General features: G+C 51.4%; 1 protein-coding gene across 3 annotated transcripts in view; it reads right to left on the bottom strand.

Moving 5' to 3' along the window:
* Positions 1-19,975, bottom strand: part of ADAMTS14 (ADAM metallopeptidase with thrombospondin type 1 motif 14) — a 96,407-nt gene that overhangs the window by 66,670 nt on the left and 9,762 nt on the right. For all 3 annotated transcript variants that reach the window (XM_040242547.1, XM_040242548.1, XM_040242546.1), the window contains exon 3: positions 2,676-2,832. In XM_040242547.1, the coding sequence (XP_040098481.1) occupies positions 2,676-2,832 (157 nt within the window). The remainder of the gene's footprint in view (positions 1-2,675; positions 2,833-19,975) is intronic.

Here is a 19,975-nt window from a genome sequence, read left to right on the forward strand (position 1 = left end):
TAGCCACCAAATGGAAACAACCCAAATGTCCACCAACAGATGAACAGATAGACAAAATGTAGTTTCTCCATGGGGTGGAGTATTACTCTGCCATGAAAAGGAGTGAAGTACTACAACACGCACCAGCAGAGACTGACTTTGCACACTAAGTGACAGAAAGCCAGTCACAAAAGGCCATAGACTGTATGATTCCATCTATAGGGGATGTCCGAAAGAGACAAAGCTCTAGAGAGAGAAGGTCGATTAGTGGTTGCCAGGGAGCTGAGAAGGGGAAATGGGAGTGACAGCTGATTCATGGGCATGTGGTATTTTTATGGGAGTGATGGAAATGTTCTGGGATTAGATAATGCTGATGGTGATCCCATTAATGTGGGATGTAATTGTGATGGTGAGCCCAATAATGGTGATCCCACAAAATTGTGAATATAGTTAAAAAAAAAAAAAACTGAATTGTATATATTTAAATGGATTTTCTCTCAATTAAAAAAAAAGGCAGCAACAGCAGCCTTAAGCCCCAGGCTGGCGGGCTGCCCTTGAGGGGATGAACTGCCCTGGTGTTTGGTAGCCCCAAACCCCAGCCAAGGAGCCGGAATTCTGGCTACGGGCACACAAGCATCCAGGTTCCAGTGACCTAGATGCTGGGAAGAGGGCTACAGAGCAGGACTGTGGGTTGAGAGGGGACAGGACAACATTAAGAGCATGCGAACGTGCAGGGCACAGCCTTCGAGGTCAAACCTTTCATCTTAACCAAGAATGTTAAGTGCAGACAGGCACACCCAAAAGAACTTCACACACCAGGCTCAGACCCGCTGCTCGCCTTAAAATAACAGAGTGCGTCACAGGTTTCCAAGAAAGTCCCCTACACCCTTGTCCTTTCTAAAGAAGAACCCAGATGGGCCCAGGGCACAACACCGCCCGCAGGAGGAACAGCCAGGCAACCCGACAAGGGGGAGACAGGGCAGCGTTCAGGGCGTGAACCCCACCCGGAGCTCAGTGGTCTCAGCCTCCCAGTCATTGATCACGGTAGCCGACTGTGGGGCTGGTTCCAGGCTCACAGCCCTGGAGTAGGACTTCCCCAAGGTCTCTCTCAAAAGGGAGGATTTGTGGTCTTTTGATTCAGAGCTGGCCTTAGACAAAACAGAGCCCAAGGGAGACTCGTCATTCCCTCCAGCAGTGGTGGAGGTAACAGTTCTGGTCACCACTGAGCTCCTGAAACCCTGCCCAGCCACCCGAGGCTCCACCCAACCCCTCCCCCATCACAACTGCAGAGCCCTCCACCGTCATAACACAAGTGTGGCGTCACTTAAGAGCAACCTGGGGAGAGCAGCTGAGGCTTCAAAGGACGCATTGTACATGGGGACTACTGGTTTCCAGGCATTCCTTCACGCTGGGCCCAACTCTGCCAGGGCCCAGGCAGGAGGGTGTGTCACTCATGGCCAGATTCCACCCAGGAATGAGGGTGGAATCCATGCATGTCCTCATGGCCAAAGGGGCTTTGAGACAAAGCTCAGTTGGACTGTGAAGTTGGCACAGGCCTAGGGCCAGCACACAACACATTCACCACTTCACTGGCTCAACCATGGGTCCTGCGTACTGCTGGTGGGCGGGCTCTGGTGCTGCTCACTGGCTACACAGAGGCCCCTCTCAGAGACTCTCACCCCAACATGGCAGCAGTTACCTTAGTAACAAAGCCTTAACAAGAGCAACCATTCATCAAACATCTACCACACGCCAAGCTCCATGCTGAGAGTTCTATACACATTACAACATTTATAACATTATAACACAAAACCTCAGAGTTAGCAATGACCACCCCACTTTTCAGATCAGAAAAACAGGTTCAGAGATGTTAAGTAACTTGCTTAAGGTCACATAGTAAACAATATTGGAGGTGGGATATCTTTTTTTTTTTTTCATATTTAGGCTATTTTTTTTTTTAATTATTTATCCATTTATTTTTGGCTGCACTGGGTCTTTGTTGCTACTCATGGTCTTTCCTCTAGATGCAGCAGGTGGGGGCTACTATCTAGTTGTGGCGCACGGGCTTCTCATTGCAGTGCCTTCTCTTGTTGGAGAGCTCAGCCTCTAGGGCGTGCAGGCTTTAGTAGTTGGGGCACATGGGCTTAGTTGCCCCCTGGCATGTGGAATCTTCCCAGACCAACAATTGAAGCCGTGACTCCTGCACTGGCAGGCAGATTCTCAACCGCTGGACCACAGGGAAGTCCCTGGAGGTAGGATTTTTAAACAGTCCTTTGGACACAGAGCTGACTGTGGTGGCCTGACCCCAGGCAGTCTCCCTACGAGTGCCCTAAGAATCTCCTTCCTGTGGTTCCCAGGGGTGGAGATGATTTCCAGGGGGAGAAGCTAACTGCAGTCATTCCACCTTCTGTCCTGGCAGAGGAATCGCCTTGCAAAGCAACGCTGAGCCACTCCGAGACTCAAGGACCTCTGTTCAGGGGACTCAAGTAGCTTATCTGGCCCCCATTCCAGCCTGCTATCACAGCCCCTAAAACAGAGGGCAGTTTCCCTGCGGGTGCGGTAGATCTATACGGCCTAGAGCCATTACACCAATGAAAAGACTGAGGCCAGGAGTTGAAAAGCGCAGGCCAGAAGTTACCTGAAAACATCCCTGCGATGTGGAGGGAGGTAGGCCTGGCACCCCGACCACAGCCTACCTTCATTGTGAAGGTCCCCGAGCGGCTCTGTCCGTGGCTGCCTGACGACTTCCCGCCGGTACACCACGTGCTTCCTCCCGCTGGCCTCCATCTCCCGCTGCCCGCGCTCAAAGGGCTCGATGAAGTAGTCAGTGCTGTCCATACGGATGAGGCCGGCCTGAACCAGGGATGCAGAGAGCAGGTGGGGAGGGGGAGAGAGCAGAGATGTGAGCACACAGCAGAACAGGTGTGCATGTGTGTGCAAATGAGTGTAACCACACAAGAGCAGGCTCTTCCTCTAGGGGATTGGGGGCCCTCAGATGCCAGCAGGGAAGTGGGAAGAGGGTGTTAGGCGGCCAAGCAAGGGCCCGCATGCCCATCACAAGCAAAGCAGAGCCACTTTTCTTTATTTCTAACTGAAGGATAATTGCCTTATAATATTGTGCTGGTTTCTGCCATACATCAACATGAATCAGCCATACGTATACATAAGTCCCCTCCCTCTTGAACCTCCCACCCACCTCCCTCCCCATCTCACCCCTCTAGGTTGTCACAGAGCCCTGGCTTGAGTCCCCTGAGTCATACAGCAAATTTCCACTGGCTATCTACTTTACATACGGTAGTGTAGATGTTTCCACGCTACTCTCCGTTCATCCCACTCTCTCCCTCCCTCCCATCGTGTCCATAACACATCCACTTTCCCTGTGCTGTGCACTCCTGGGGTTCCACGTAACATTTCCTATAAACAAAGGCGCATGCATGCTAAGTCGCTTCAGTCATGTCCAACTCTTTGCAACCCCATAGACTGTAGCCTGCCAGGCTCCTCTGCCCATGGGATTCTCCAGGCAAGAATACTGGAGTGGGTTGCCATGCCCTGCTCCAGGGGATCTTCCCGACCCAGGAATTGAACCTGCATCTCTTACGTCTCCTGTATTGGAAGGCGGGTTCTTTACCATCGGTGCCACCTGGGAAGCCCCCCTAAGGTGGGCACTGGACCCCAATTCCAGCAGAGAGTGCTGTTATTTCAGATTTAAAGCATGTGTGGGTGCAGCTTGTGTTTGCTGACAATAAACGAGCAAGGACAGTGCCCCAGGAGTGTGTGCTCCATGTTTTCATCTGATTTTTCACCTGCATCAAAAGAGTTCCTTAAAAATATCAAGTGCTGGCTTTGGAAATAAAAAAAACATAAAAATATAACCTTGACCGAGCCCAGCCAACATGTTATTAGGTACCAAATGAAGGCAATATTCACAGGGGTAAATGAAACATATAATGAAATGTGTGTGAATATGTGTGCAACTATATAGCCTCCCGCCCCCACGCACACGTCAGCTCTATAAAGCAATGAGGGACACCCGCCACAGTGCCTGGAAAATAGGAGGCAATGCTTAATAAATACTTACTTGTTGAATTCCTTCACTCATTCCACAAACACCTATGGAGTGCCTACTACATCCCAGCCCTGTGCCAGATACTGGGAATGCAGCTGTGAACACAAAACGGAATGAAGGAAACCATTTTTATAAATCGATTGGGCCTTCCTGTTTGAATAGGAGCTGCCTCTTTTTAAAGCAGTCATTACTTTACGCAACTAAATTCCACGTTTTCCCACCTCAGCCCGTTTTGAGCTTGCTTCTTAGGGAACTCCCTTCAAGGCTCCCTGCACACACATCGAACCTCCCGGAGCAGCCCATCTTCCTCCTGTCCTTCCCAGCTATGTCTCTTCATCAAACTGGCAACACCATCTTGGATCAAAACTAAGATAGCTGCCTTCTGCACCAATCAGGAGGCCAAAAAGTGTTCTAGGGAAATTACCAGCATTACCAGAGTAGGTCTGGAGCTCCTCAGGGTAACCATTTTATCAGGGGATGCTCAACTGTCTGCAAAAGCTCCAGTCTGCTTATTAAAATGTCAACATCAAACTCTATATTAAGCAGGCATCCTTTCTTTTAAAGTGCTTTCTCTTTTTAACTTCTGCACCTGCCACGTGCCCAGGGCAGTGAAAAACAGATAATGAGGCCCAGACTTCGGCTGTGAGTTGTTCATCATCTGAAGGGAGGAGACCACAGAGAAGAGGATGGCCAAACACCTGCTCTGGCAGGTGTACCTGATGGGCAGGGATCCATCAGGCTCATGGTTGCAAGAGGCAGAAATTCAGCTTGCACCCTCTTGGACCAAAGGGGAGCATATAGGTCACTGGATAAACCATGGCAGGTGCAGGCGCTGGAAATGAGGGGCCCAATGCCTTGGCTCTCTCCGCACCCTCTTCATGGGCGCTCTGCATCAGCTTCACTCTCCCAGACAAGGTATGTTCTCACAGGTACATCTCTGCTCTGACACCAGAGACAAGAAGGCTTTCCTTGCATAGTCCCATCTGATACAGCCCAGGAGACCTGTGGTCAGTCTGGCCTGACTCACACGATCACTCAGGGATTGGTAGTTCTTGCTCGATCCCCATAGCCAGCAGGAGGTAATTATTATAGTGAAAGAAGGGAGAAACTGACAGAGTGGCAAAAGAAACCCACAGGAGCTGGAAATGACACAGAGGGTAAGGCCTGGATGCAGATGTAGGAGCAGGAGGGCCCATGTGGGGTTGGGGAGGCATTCAGGCTCATGAGCAGAGGCTATGCCAAACCTGCACAGAAAGTGTGTTAGTCAGTCGTGTCTGACTCTATGTGACCCCATGGACAGTAGCCTGCCCAGCTCCTCTGTCCATGGAATTCTCCAGGCAAGAATACTGGACTGGGTAGCCATTCCTTCTCCAAGGGATCTTCCCGACCCAGGGATCAAACCTGGGTCTCCTCATTGCAGGTGGACTCTTTACCATCTGAGCCACCAGGGAAGCCCTGTGTAAGTGATGGACAAGTCGAAGAGCCTCTGCCACTGAGGATATGCACAGCCCCTGAAGGAAGCCAGTCTTCCTTCAGCAGCAGGGCCCAGGGCTTTCCACCCAAAGCTACTGCAGCTCAGCTGCCAAGAGACATTCTCCACCAAGGCCCCTGCCCATCCATCCCATCCCACCTTCTGTACGCCTGTCTAATCCCCAGGGTCAGTGCTCCCATCCCACTGAAGCCCCCCTGGACCAAGCAAAGCAAGAGACACTTACAGCAGAAGTCAGATGACCTGTGCTTCATCCAGGCCAAACCCACACAAGCCCAGGCTCACCGAGGGTTACAGATGCTCTCTCTCTGCCCATCACACCTCTCCTCTAGCAGAGAAGAGTTCTCTAGACCAAGGGGCAGAAGACTCCATTCAGCAACACCACCCCCCCGCCAACACACACACACTGGGTCACTTCACCGTAGCCTCCCCTATTCTGGAACTGGGTTAACCCACTGCCCCAGAGGATCCTTCAGAATCTGCCATTCCCGGTGCCCCACCACCCACTGAGTCGCCATGGCCACCAGACCTCAGGGCCTCCCATGAAGGTTGCAGGGCACAGAAAGATGCGTGCAGAATGGGCTGGGCTACAAGGCACTCCCTTCCAGCTCACGCCCCCCTTCCAAGATCACCATGTCTGCCCCAGTCTCAGGCTTCAGTGCCCTAGTCAGGGGACCTCTGATATTTGCTTGGATGCCTCTACTGACAGAGAGCTCCCCCTCTCAAGATGTAACCTGGTCTCTGCAGGGACACTCTTACTGTCTTACTGAGCTGAACACATTTCCCTGCATTCTGCCCTTTGTGAAGTCTTATTACCATCGCTAGTAATAAGTTAGATAGCATCACTGACTCAACGACACGAATCTGAGCAAACTCCAGGAGACAGTGAAGGACGGAGGAGCCTGGTGTGGTACAGTCCATGGGGTCGCAAAGAGTCAGACATGACTTATCGACTCAATAACAACACTAAGAGTGTCTGCCACTCACATTTACACAATCTTAATTCATCTTTACAACAACCCAATGAGGTAGGCACTGATATTAGACCCATCTCATGGATGAGGAGACAGAGGTATGGAATGGTTAAATAACTTGCCCAGAGTCACTCGTCAAGTCAGGGACAGCACTAGAGCAGAGCTCAGCTCCGTGTGGCTCTTCATCACTAGGCTCCTTTACCTCGGGCCATCCCGGGGCTGCTCCTGACCTGGGGGCCCATTTGGAGCAAGGAGACATTCCTCTCATAGGCCCATCTGCAGGTCCCTGGGCCTCTGGTTCCAACCTTGCAGAGCAAGCAGGCTGTTCACTTCCCACCTCTGGGCAAAAACACTCGATGAAAACCAGTCCACCTTCTACCACTGCCGTGAGGATGAGCAAAAGCTTCAGCATTCAGCCCTAAAGGGAGCCAACCCCACCCACTGCCCAGGTGGCTGCTCCCCTGAAAGGGCTCCCACCTCACACAGCACTCTGCTCCAGCAGACAAGGAAGCCTGTGGATTTCTGGGACTAGCCTAACCCCCCAACACGTCCTCGGGCCTCTCCCCAGGGAATAGCTAGAAGAACCCTTATTCTCCCACCCCAGTGAACTGTTTAGGGAAAAGACCCAAGACCCTGACATGCAACCTGGAAAATAAGCTTCAAACCTCTTTGTAACTGAGGATCTCACCAGCCCTCCCTGGCACTGAAGGCAGGACCTCCCTAGTGATCATCTTCATGTATTTTGGGCATCACGCCCAGGTCTTGACAGGCAATTCCAATCCAGGCCTGGGCTCTCTCATAGTGTCTAAGACCCTCCTCCTGGAGAAGGGATGGGAAGGCAGGCCCAGCCACCAGATCAGGAGGCAGCCTAGGCTGGTCCCTTCCAAAGGCCCTCGGTTTCCCTGTCTGCACCAGGAGAGGTTTGGCCCACACTCCCCTTCAGCACTGCCCTGGCCAGGAAACCAGGCACCACTCAGGGCAGACAGACTGGCAACGGGAAATTTCTGGCTCTCCTCCTCTCCAAATTACTCCTGTCTCTCAATTTATGAGATGTTTATACTTCTGAAAAGTGGTAGCTAATTTTAAGACACTAAAATCAAATCAAATTTCTGTATAAGAAATCAAGAATCGGGGAGAAAATAAATCCTGGTAGAATGGAAAATAAACGTCAGCCATATCTGTTTTCACCCATAACTTATTCTTCTGGAAACAGTAAGCAGGAAATATATACTGGAAAGGCTCTTTATGCAATAAAAGCAACAACAACAAATAGCTGATTCTATCCAATTGGGCCACACGTTGTACAGGCCCTCAGGCAATTTCTCCAAATAGAAACCCACCAGTGGGCAGGCCTGGCCCCCTCTGCCCTGGTCTGGACCCTTTAACACAGCTGCTTCTGAGGGCCCTTTCCTGGAAGGTGCATGGCTGATGGAGGGGCTGGTTTGAATTTTCTAATATGGCTGTGACATTGTTTTTGGTTGCAAAGGTGACACCTGCTGCTGCAGTTTTCATCCAGAGGCCTTCAGGTCATGCTAACTGTGGTTTTCCTGTCCAGTTTCCCCTCAGGAAAAAACCCAAGTCCAAAGCATAATTCCAGGTCACCTGAAGGAGACAGCTGATGACTGGGTAGGTGACTACTGTGGGTCATAAATGAGTTCACTTGGTTACCAGCAGTTATCTATCATCAGGGTGAGGTCCCAAATATTTTGGCAGATAATTGAAGTCACATTATTTTGAAATTAGTATGTACATATTAGAATAACATGTTTATTCTAAAACTGCACCTATTAGCATGTAAACTGGGAGGGGAGGGTACAATGAGCCAACAGACAGATCTCCAGGGAGGCCACAGAAAGAGATCCCCAAGGGATGCCTTGGAGAAGGGCAAGGCTCCATCTGTGCTGAGTCAGGTGCAGAGACAGTGAGCAAGGGTCAGCTCAGGTCCAGGTAGGGCCAGTGACTTGGCTCTGAGAGGACAGCTGCAGGTCCTCTGGGAAAAGGGAATCCTGAGGTCCCTTGCTGCACCCTCAGATTGGCTAACATGTGTCAAATGCCCAGAAGGAGGGCCCATTTCAAGATAGAGTAGTGGGCCAGTCTCCCCTTCCTTCTCCTTCCTAAGCCAGTCTCTGTGGGGCCTCCCCAGAAGGGAATCATGCAGTGCAGGCCATCCCCAACCCAAGCATCCTGCCACCTCCCAAGGAGAGTGTGTTCTCAGGTTTGAACTTGTCCTGGAAATTCCATCACGAGGCTTTTACTGCCAGCTGTGCTGTCTTAGGTTCTAGGCTTCCAGCAAATTTAACCTGAAACTATGCCACTGGAGGAGACAAAAGATAACCCAGCAAGTGGAGGCTGGGGCGATGCACACAACTAGGAGTCGCATGAGAATCAGAAGTGGCTCCTACCAGATTCTCCCCCAGTATAGCCACCTGCTTCTATCCCCAGCCACTGCCAGCCAGGCTCCCCCCAAGACCACATCACCTGCTACAACCTCAGGAACTTTGACTGTGGGTATCTCCTTCTCTCCCTCAGGAACTCCAACGTGCTGGCTCCAGCTACCATTAAACTTCACTAAGACTTCCAACACATGACCCCACCATTCCACCGCTGTCAATCTCCCCTCCAAGTCCTTACCCCCCTCGTCACCTTGGACTTCTCCATCATGATACGTAATAGTTCTGCAGACACTCATAACTCTCTCTCGCCCTTCCCTCCATCCTGCTCTCCCAGAGAAGCCTCTGTCCTGGTTCAACCCGTCTCCACCCACTCCATGTCTGCATACTGACAGAGGAAATGCTCATGGTGCCCACGGGTCTCCTTGAAATCAGGGGCCAGAGCTCTCAGGTGAACCCGACCCTGACTGGGGAATCCTCAGCACCGCCCAGTTACACTGGCGTTCTCACTTTCCCTTGGGCTTGGACGTCTAGCATCCACCCTCCCCTCCCCTCCTGTTTTCAAGGAGAGAACAGGGACCATCAAGCACACTCTCCCATCACAGCATGAACTCCCATAGCCGTGCCCTCCTTCTCCTCCCACCAAACCCTGAGCTTAGGACCAGCCCCATCTCACCTCCTCAAGACTTAACTCCTGAAATTAGCATCCCTCTTTACGGCATCACCAGACCCTCCCTCTCTCCTGGATCATTTCGCTGACACATGAATGCACTTGACCTCTGTGAAATTCCCTCCCAGCCCTGCCCAGCTATGGCCAGGGTCTCTTTTTCCCTCCACAGCACAGCTGTCCACACTTCTCACTGCCTCCACTTCTGTGCCTTGTACCTCTCCTCCATCCACCCCACAGGGGCCTCTAGAACCACCACTTCCTGGAAACTGCCCTCATGAGACCTCATGTGTTCAGAGTCAGACATCGTTTCTTTGTCCTGGTCTCTCTCAGCTCCTCTAGCCACAGACACGGTCCCTGGGGACTTCCCCTGATCCCATAGCTTTACATACCATGTATTTGCAGATATCTCCCAAATTACATCCTCAGCCCTGACCCCTCCCAGAATTCCACAGAGGAATGTCCAACAGCCTCCTTGATAGAGACCCTGGACTTCCACTGGGCACCTCAACCTTTAAAGCAGACCTATTCCTCCCCTTGCCTATCCCCATCTCAGCAAATGACACTCTTTTCCCTAGTTGCTCAAGTCAAAAATCAAGGGGATGGGTGGACCCAGGGATTAGGTGTTTGCAAGTCTTCCAACCTCCCTCATGGTTAAGTCAGTTGGATGAAAGATGCATCCAACATAGCCTGCTGGGACCAGCCCCTCTGAGAGATCATCCTGGGCCATTGTCTCTGATTCATGACAAGTGTTGGGGGGGCAGCCCTACCCATGAACCCCTATACCCTGAGGCCATCCTTTCCTCCCTCAATAGGTCCTCATGTTTTCAGGGAGCATCTGCTACATGCTGGGCGTGACGGTGGGGTATAGAAACATAAGAAACCAGCCTCAGCTCTCCTTATGAGTAACATGTCTAACATCTATAAAGAACACTTACTGCTCAATAATAAAAAGACAGCCCAATTTAAAAATGGGGATAGAGGGACTTTCCTGGTGGTCCAGTGGCTAAGATGCCATGCTCCCAACGGAGGGGGCCCAGGTTCAATCCCACAGGCCACAGCTGAATTCCTGCTTGCTGCAACTAAGACCCGGCACAGTCAAATAAATTAATAAATGAGTAAATTTAAAAAACAAAAATAAAGCAAAAAAAATAGAAATGGGGAAAGAATCTGAGCCTTTCTCTAAGGAAGATATACCAATGGTCATTAAGCACATGAAAAGATGCTCAGCGTCATCAGTCATTATGCAAATGCACAGCGTAACCACCGTGAGATACTACACACCCACAAGGATGGCTAGAATCAAAAAGTCAGATGCTAACAAGTGTTGACAGGATGTGGAGAAACTGTAACCCCCATACATTGTTGGTAAGAATGCAAAATGATGCAGCCGCTTTGGAAAACAGTCCGGCAGTTCACAAAATATTAAACAGAGTTTCCCCATGAGCCAGCACTTCTACTCAGTATAAACTCAAGAGAAATGAAAACATAAGTCTACCAAAACCTTTACACAAACGTCCACTGCAGCCAAGATGTGAAACAAGCCAAATGCCCATCAGCAGATGAATGGATAAGCAAAATGTGGTGTATCTGTACAATGGAATGTTATTCAGCCATAAAAAAGAAAGAAATGCTGAAAAATTCGACAACATGGATGAATCTTGAAAACATTATGCTAGGTGAAAGAAAGTGAAAGTGAAGTCGCTCAGTTGTGTCTGACTCTTTGCGACCCCATGGACAGTAGCCTGCACCAGGCTCCTCCATCCATGGGATTTTCTAGGCAAGAGTACTGGAGTGGGTTGCCGTTTCCTTCTCCAAAGTGAAAGAAGTCGGTCACAAAAAGTCACATATTATACAATTCCATTCCTGTAAAAGTCTAAAACAGGGAAGTCTAGAGAGACAGAAAATAGATTAGTGGCTGCTAGCGGCTGAGGTAATGAATTTGGGGTGATGGGTGCTGATAAAAGACACAGAGCTTCTTCTTGAGATAGTGAAAATGTTCTAAAATCGAACATGGTAATAATTACATGGGCTTCCCAGGTGGTGCAGCGGTAAAGAATCTGTTTGCCAATGCAGGAGATTCAGGAGACGCAGGTTCGATCCCTCGGTCAGAAAGATCCCCTGGAAGAGGAAATGGCAACCCACCCCAGTACTCTTGCCTGGAAAATCCCATGGAGAGAGGAGCCTGGTGGGCTATAGTCCATGGGGTCGCAGAGTCAGACACAACTGAGTGCACATACACGATAATTACATGGCTCTGTGCGTTTAATAAAAATCCTCTGAACTGTACACGTTAAACGGGTGATTTGCGTGGTATGTAGATTGTACCTCAATAAAGCCGTTAATAAGGCTGGTATACACAGATACGAGACAGGCAGAGAAATGACATATACACACGGAAACAAGGGACACGCAGCACCCAGGGCACAGAAAGCGACAATACACACAGAGACACAACACACGAGCAGGCGAACAACTCACACGCCCTCAGCCGACTCACACGCAGGCGGCATGCAGGCTGCCTGCTACCACGGAAGCGTGACTCAGCACAGCCAGGATGAAAGCCTGCGGACGCTGAGATTCCACATAATTCAAACCTGATGTGAAGCCCCACGCCACAGGAGCTCTGCTGGACGCTGGGCTGCCAAGGCCTGGGCCCAAGCCAAGGAGAGTCTGAAAGCTGATTCACGCCGAGCTGCAGCCCTGGGGACAGGCCGGAGGAAGGCACCCTCGGAGGATGGAGCAAGGGAGCCGCCAGGCTTGGCCCCAAAGAGCAACACACACCCCACACGGGCGGCATCAGAGCTCCCAGAACCGCTGGAGGCTCGGAAGAGACACAGGAAGCAGAGAGCCTCCACCAGCTGGAGGCAGTTATCTGGGATGAACGCTTCCGGGCTCGGCCCACTCCCAGGGTCACGAACTCTGCAGGCCCCATACCATGGGAGCTGCCGGGTGAAAGGCTAGGGAAAGCTGTGGTGGGCCCAGGCCATTGGCAGCAAAGATCCTTCTCAAGGAGAAGCAATGTGGTGGGTGTGCTGGGTCAATGCAGAGACCCTAGAGGCAGGATCCCTGGGGCCTGCCATGGCTCAAACCATGGAGTCTTGGACAAGTTAGTAAACATCCCTGTGCTTCACGACTGTAAGGGTACTGATCTTATGAGTTGCTAGGAGAAACACACATGGAAAATCTAGAACAGTCTGAGCCAGGAACACGGCTGTCTAAGTGTTAGAGTTTGCTGCTATGATTAGCACGACTACGATTCAAAATGGGCCTGGGCGTACCAGTGGCTCATGAAGGAAGCAACATTCTGGAACTACGGATGGTTCACCCCTAAGTCCTGGCTCCACGGCAACCTGGCTTTGACCTGCTCAGATCGCCTGTCTGTACACGGGAAGAAATCCCTGAGAAAAAATACCAATGGTTAAGCATCCTTAAAGAGAGAGTCCTTACTAAGAAGAGGCTGGTTCACAGGAATTGTAAACATGAGAGAGAACATGGGCAGACAAATAGAGTCACAGATGGAGAGAACAAACTTACGGTTACCAGGGTGGAGAGTTGAGGGTGGGATGGACTGGGAGATTGGGAACATACGAAATAGATAAAGAATGAGGACCTACTGTACAGCACGGGGGACTCAGTGCTCTGTGGTGATCTAAATGGGAAGGAAAGCTAAAAAAGAGTGGATATATGTATAGTATATCAGATTCACTCTGCTGTACAGCAGAAACTAACACACCATTGTACAGCAACTATACTCCAACAAAAATTTTTTAAAAGGAACACAGGCTGACAAAAGGTTAGTGGAAATGCACCCCCTAAGTGTGAAGTTGTAGGCAATTTCCTTCTCTCTAAACGTTTAGGTGTCTTCTAACTTTTCTGATTCCCCTATCTAAACAGGAAAGCTGATTCTGCACAGAATGCTTGCCTGCTACAGTGAGCAGCTAAAAATTACATAACAATGATTTTAAAACAAAGTTTAAAAGGAAATAAACCCAGTGTCAGCCCTGTCTTCTATCACCCAACCTCCTTGTAAAAGGAGGTAGCAGCTACACCTAGAAGTGAAACACCCATGGCTGGGACCCAGCCAGCACCCTTCCCAGCTGGGTGGTTGGTGTTCAGTCGCTAAGTCGGGTCTGACTCTCTGAGACCCCCACGGACTGCAGCACACCAGGCTTCCCTGTCCTTAACTATCTCCCAGAGTTTGCTCCAACTCAGGCTGCTGGGTGATGCTTTCCAAGCCTCAGTTTCCACTCCTAAAACCAAAGGGAATGACATAATGAGGGGAAAATGTCCCCTCCTGAGGCCCAACCTAACAGCAGGCAAGGCAGCCTTTCCCTTCCCTTCCTTCTTCAGCCTGGCTCTCCTGATTCCCCATCTTTTCCATCAAACACAAAGCAGACTTTTCCAGAACACTATTGCAGTGGATCTGACCCCTTGATGCCCATTGGTATCACCTGTGGAATCTGCAGAACACCTGATGCCCAGGCCGCAGCCCAGACAAATGAATTACATCTGTGGTGGGGTCGGGGACGCAAGCATCAGTAGTGTCTCAAACCTGCACAGGTGATTCTAATGTGCAGCCAAGGCTCGGAACCCCTGGCCTCAATTCTGGAAGCTTCCAAATGGTGTAATGGTATGAAATGGATGTTTAAGTGATCATCCCCATTTCACAGAGAAAGCAGTAGCAGCAGGGAGTGTTCGACCAGAATTAGTTTGCCATTCATGATACAGGAAATGGGCAAGAAAGACAGAGAGGGGACAAAGGACGATGAGTACGCGCCCTGACCGAATGGGATACAGGGAAGGGAAGTCCAGACGGGCCGGGAGACTGCACTCCTGTTACACCGTGAGCATCCCCCTGGGCTTAACATGGTCAAGGATCACCTGGACCAAATGTGATTTTTGCCTTAGGTGCTGTCTCAGAACCTCACCACCCTCTCCCCTCAAGGTGCCATTCCACTGTGAGTGAAGAGTGAGGTGCTAAAACTGCCCTGAGCTGAGTGTGTCTGGGAAGCAGGGAGGGAATCTGTGACCTGCTGGTGTGGCCAGTGGCCAGTCAATGATGTCACAGCTCCCCAGCTAGGAGCCCACGGTGCAGAGATTGAGGACAATTTGTAACAATATCTTTTCTATGATGCTGCTGCTGCTGAAAGCAGTGAGTGATTCTGTCCTCTGGCCCCATGGAGAACAGAGTTGCTTAGATCTTCTTGCAACTTCTTCCAGCTTGGCAAATGTGCTTAAAGGGAGGGCGCTCGCTTTTTATGATGCCCCTCCTCCCAGCAGCAGGGGACCTGGCCCAGCGGCAGGGCAGGGCCTCACCTGCAGGTGCGCAGAGAGTCCCCTTGTGCGGCAAACCCCCACCCTGGAGCCCAGCCAGGGTCCAGGGCAGACCTTGCCAGGTTGGCAGCTGCACCAGTTTCCATTCCCCGTGCCCAGGAGCCACGTGGCTCTGAGGCTTACCCTTCTATCACCACCATGGATGGCCCACCAAGCTTGGGCTGGGAGCTCTGCCTGGCCCCCTGGTTGGCCCAAAGTCCTGGCAGTGGTGGGGGCTTCAAGACGAGGAGACAGGAACCAGCTCTCAAATGCCAGGAGGCAGTGTGGCTGCCAGGCCCTGAGCTGGGGAATGGTTCCCCACATCAAGGCCTGAACCCTACAGCTCAGAGGCAAGCCAGAGGATGGCAGAGTGGCGCCAGGAAAAGGTGTGGCTGCAGCTGAGGGCTGGGGCCCAGCAGGTCACTTGTCCCGGCCAGGGCTCCCCTCTGATCCACCCTGACATCAGCCTACTCCAGAGGGCCCTACAGAAGGCACGAGAGCACAGGATAATGGAAAGATGAGGGGACCTAGATGCCTGAACTCCTGACAGGCTCCTGACAACATTTAGGCATCACTGACTTCCTCCACCGGAGAAGGCAATGGCAACCCACTCCGGTACTCTTGCCTGGAAAATCCCATGGACCCAGGAGCCTGGTAGGCTGCAGTCCAAGGGGTCACAAAGAGTCAGATATGACTGAGTGACGTCACTTTCACTTTTCACTTTCATGCATTGGAGAAGAAAATGGCAACCCACTCCAGTGTTCTTGCCTGGAGAATCCCAGGGACGGGGGAGCCTGGTGGGCTGCCGTCTATGGGGTCGCACAGTCGGACACGACTGAAGCGACTTAGCAGCAGCAGCAGCAGCAGCAGCAGCCTTCCTCTATAGGGAGGACAAGTGGACAAAACCACATTAGCTAGAAAGCACCATCAAACGAGGCCTATTGTTATCTTTAACCCTGCCCAGGGCCCGGCACCATTAGCATGTTTTCCAAATTTTTTAGAACTCTGACACTTCCCCAGAGCTTGTTTGTATTAACCCCTATTATTAGCAGTTCAAATGCCCACGTCCCAGTCACTCAGGCCACTCACCAGGTTCCCCACTCACTCTACGTGTTCACTTACATCTCTGCAGTTTCCTTCTCCTAAACCGCTGTCTGTAATACTACTCATTCATTCCTCAGATGATTGCTGAGCAGACCCCATTCCAGGTATGCAGGGGACACAGCCAAAAATCCCTCCTCAACTGGGGCCGACCTTCACCAGAGGTGAGACAGGTGATCCATAAGAACATGGTACACCAGTGGAGAAACAGGAAGCAAAGGAGAGCACTGGAGGTTGAAATTTTAAATAAGGGAGTCAGGGAAGATGTCACTAAGAGGGGACCCTGGAGGAAAAGCTAGGGGTGAGAGGAGGGGTGCACACAGCATCTGAGGAGGGAGGAGAGTGGAGGGGACCATGGAGGGATGGCAGGGGTGTCACAGGCAGCCTGGAAGGAGGGAGGCTGCCCAGGGCCTGCTTGGCTTCTCCAGGAGGAGTATCATGGGGTGGACCTGGCTCCAGCAAGACTGCTCTGGCTGCTGATGGTAAAGGGATGGCCAGGGGCATGGATGGAAGCGGGGAGGACCGTTAGGGAGGGCACTGCCATCACCCTTGGACCACCCCACCACTTGTTATTCTTGTCAAGCCCTGTTTGTTTCCCTTTGGGGATTATTAGCGACAAAAATCCCCCTTGCTGAAGCCTAACAGGGCCTGTTTTGTACCGGGAGCCATGCCTGTCCACGCTGGTCTCATGCCTGTGCCCTGCGGACAGCTCTGTGGATCCCTTCCGACCCAGCTCAAATGTACCCATCACTGCCTCCTCCAGTGGTTCCTGGCAGATGCTCTATCCCTCCCAGATAAGTCTGTCTATCCCTCTTCTAGATGTGAGCTTCTCCACAGGGGGACAAATAATGATCCACCACACAGGACCAACTTCGGAACAAAATCACCTTCAGCAGACATCCTCGAATCCAAGTTTCCAAAATGAACCCTCTTGGGCCCTTAATGAGAGAGACCTCTCTCACTAAATGTGGTTGTGGCTCAGGGGACAGCCTCAGGACTGTGAATTATGAGGTGACGAAACATCAAGGGCTCAACAAGGGTTCTCTGGGCTGGAGGAGCTAATTCAGTGTGGGTTCCTGCCAACCTCAAGGGACGGAAATGAACTTCTGCTGTGGGGCGGGGCAGCCTGGGGGTACAAGTATCTTCTGGACAGATCAAAGGTACAAATATTTGGCTGGCTTAAAAGCAAAAACTGACAAAGGGCTTTAAGTAACCCGTTGGGAATAAGGTTTGCATTCAGAATGACCGTGCCCTAGCAAACACCCCTACTTTCAGGAGCTTCTCTAAAAGGGCCTGTTCTACTGACCTCTCCGCCAGGTTATGGAAAGCAGAAGAAAAGGAGACCAAAAGGGTTTTCATGTTCCACGACAAGCAGTGTGTGCAGAACAGCAGCCCACTGCCCTCCGAAATTATGAAAACAGACACAGCAATGGCAAAGGCTCCATCATTCTTCAAATCCTGCTCACAGGGAGGCTGGCTTTTTTTTTCCCCCCTTAAGGGGCTTCTCAGTCTTCAGGACAATGACTTGAAGAAGTTGAGCCACTCACATTTAGAGTGGGAGCCTTACAAACACCCCCACCCAGAACCCAGGTACAAGGACTCCCAGGACGCCCCCCCACGGGGCAATCGATGGACCAGTCCCTTAAGCATCTGTGTTCTAAAGTCTTTGCCATGGCTACCGAGTCCTGGCCTTACAGGGCTTGACCTTGAGGAGCAATTCCTATTTACTAACTCAGGAGAGGCTGCCCGGGATCGTGGCGGGGTGGGTGGGGGGCACTGGACTGGGACTCAAGGGCCTGAGCCCCATTGGCCCTGACGGTAACCCACTGTGTGACCCTAGAGGAGCCTCCCTTCCCTGAGCCTCAGCTTCCTTGTCTGTAAAGTGAGGAGGGGACCGAGAGGCCCCCAAAGTCTCTTCCAGTTACAGCTGCCCACACTCAGGCCAAAGTTAGGGTAAAGTCTGGCAATGAAGCTGAGCTGGAGGTGTTCGTAACATGAGGGTTATTTGTGCTGATAGGGAGCTCCTTGGAGCTGCCCAAGATGAGGCAGTCCACAAATATTACCATTGTTCTTCCTCTTGCTGTTGTTCTTGTTGTTTCTAAGGCTTTAAAGGCAGGGGAAAGCCTGCATGCTGAAGATAGAAGGCCAGGCCTGGCAGATGGTTTGGGAACTTTCCACTGCAGGGTCCAGGGAATGCGGAAATTCCCCGAGTCCTCACCAAAAGCCCACCCCTGGGCCTGGACCACACTGAGGCTGGAAGGCAGATGGAAAGCAAGCACAGCCCCCACCACACTCACCAGCCCACAGAGCAGCCCCGAAGCCACCCTCCCTCCAGCCAACCTGAAGATGCCAGGGAAGAAAAATAAAACCACCCCCCAAACCAACCCTCCCTAAGAATGGGAGGCCGGCTCTGCTTGGAAGGAGTGGCAGTGAGCTGATGTCTGGCTTCTACTCCATATCCTACATACATTATTAACCCAGGGCAGACAGCAAGGCACAGCCATGGGGAGACTAGAAAGGTGAGACTACAAGATCAGATGCCTTGAGGAGTGGAAAACCAGCCAAGACCCAGGCCCTGGGCCACTCAGACAGAGACCCCACTGGCCTTCTGGGAAGCAAGAGCACTAGAATGAGCATCCAGGGGTCTGGAAACAAACCCACTGTGGAACCTGCCACAGTTTCTGTATTTATCCCAAGAGACCCACAATAATAGTAGCAAATGCTTCCACTTACTGTTCTGGGCACTGTGGCACCACTTTTAAATACCCGATTTCTAATCAACAAAACTACAAGGTAGGGATAGCCACTTTACAGATACAGAAACTGAGGCTCAGAGAGATCAACCCACTTGCCTAGGGTCTGTATGGGAGAACGACTGCAAAGATGGGTACACAATTACTCCTGTCCTTGAGCCTAGGCACACTGTTCCTCCCTCTTCGGCGGGGGTGAGAAGATGCCAACATGAGCTTCATGCTGCTTCTGAAAGCAAGACGTCTGTGTTCCCTCTAGCCATCCGTCAGCTCACATAGCATCCACTGAAGGTCTACCCTGTGGCAGGTGCTGGGGTTGTACAGACACACCCATCCCTAGGCTCAGACCCTGGCCTTCAGGAGACTAATGGGAATGTTCCAGGGGAAGAATGCAAACTGGGGCAAGGAGCAAGATGCAGCCTGAGAAAAAATGAACAGGCCTGGGTAAGGCTGGGAGCAATGGGCTCTGCCCTCCCAGCTGAAGGCCCAGAGACCCCTCTGGGGGTGTCACACAGAAAAGTCAGGTGCTCTTGACTTCTTCTCCTCTTCTTTCCCACACCCAATCCCTCAGAGTGGTAGACTCAACCAATAAATCTACATCATTCAATAGCAAGGGCTGAAACCTATCAGGTACTAAAAGAGCTAAAAGAGCCCTTTGCACAGATGACAACTTTATAGAGTGACTAATATCATCCTCACTTTACAGATGAGGAAACGGAAGCATAGAGAGAGGCTCAGCAATTGCCCAAGGCCACACAGCAGGAGAAAGGTACGGCTGGGGTTTCAACCAAGGCAGTCTGGTTGCAGGGGTCATGCTCTCATCCCCTGCATGTACAGCTCACTGGCCAAAAAATTCCCCCCGAAACCTGCCATATTGTTATACTGGGCCCACACCCTGTCTTAAAATATAGAATACTTTGCTTAAAGATCTCTATTTCTGATTTCCCCTTAAAATACTCAAATGTGATACCAGACTGCCACTCCCTTCAAACAGGAGTTTGCCGCAGCCCCACCTCTCCCCTAGTGCTTGGCCCTCTTCTCTTTCTAGTGTTACGCCCTGCACCTGAAGTCATGACCTCCCTTGTATCATGAGCCCAGCCCCGTGCTGAGCATGCAGAGAAATCAGACAGTTCCTGACTTCTGGGAAGCGGGTGGCCAAGATGGCAGATGCCTCAGCAGAGGGAAGGGGAAGGCCCTGGGGGAGGTGTGAGCAGAATGAGCAGAGGCAGGGTCTGCAAAGAGA

The sequence above is a fragment of the Oryx dammah genome, unplaced genomic scaffold, assembly GCF_014754425.2.
Source record: "Oryx dammah isolate SB20612 unplaced genomic scaffold, SCBI_Odam_1.1 HiC_scaffold_6, whole genome shotgun sequence".
NCBI lineage: Eukaryota > Metazoa > Chordata > Mammalia > Artiodactyla > Bovidae > Oryx > Oryx dammah.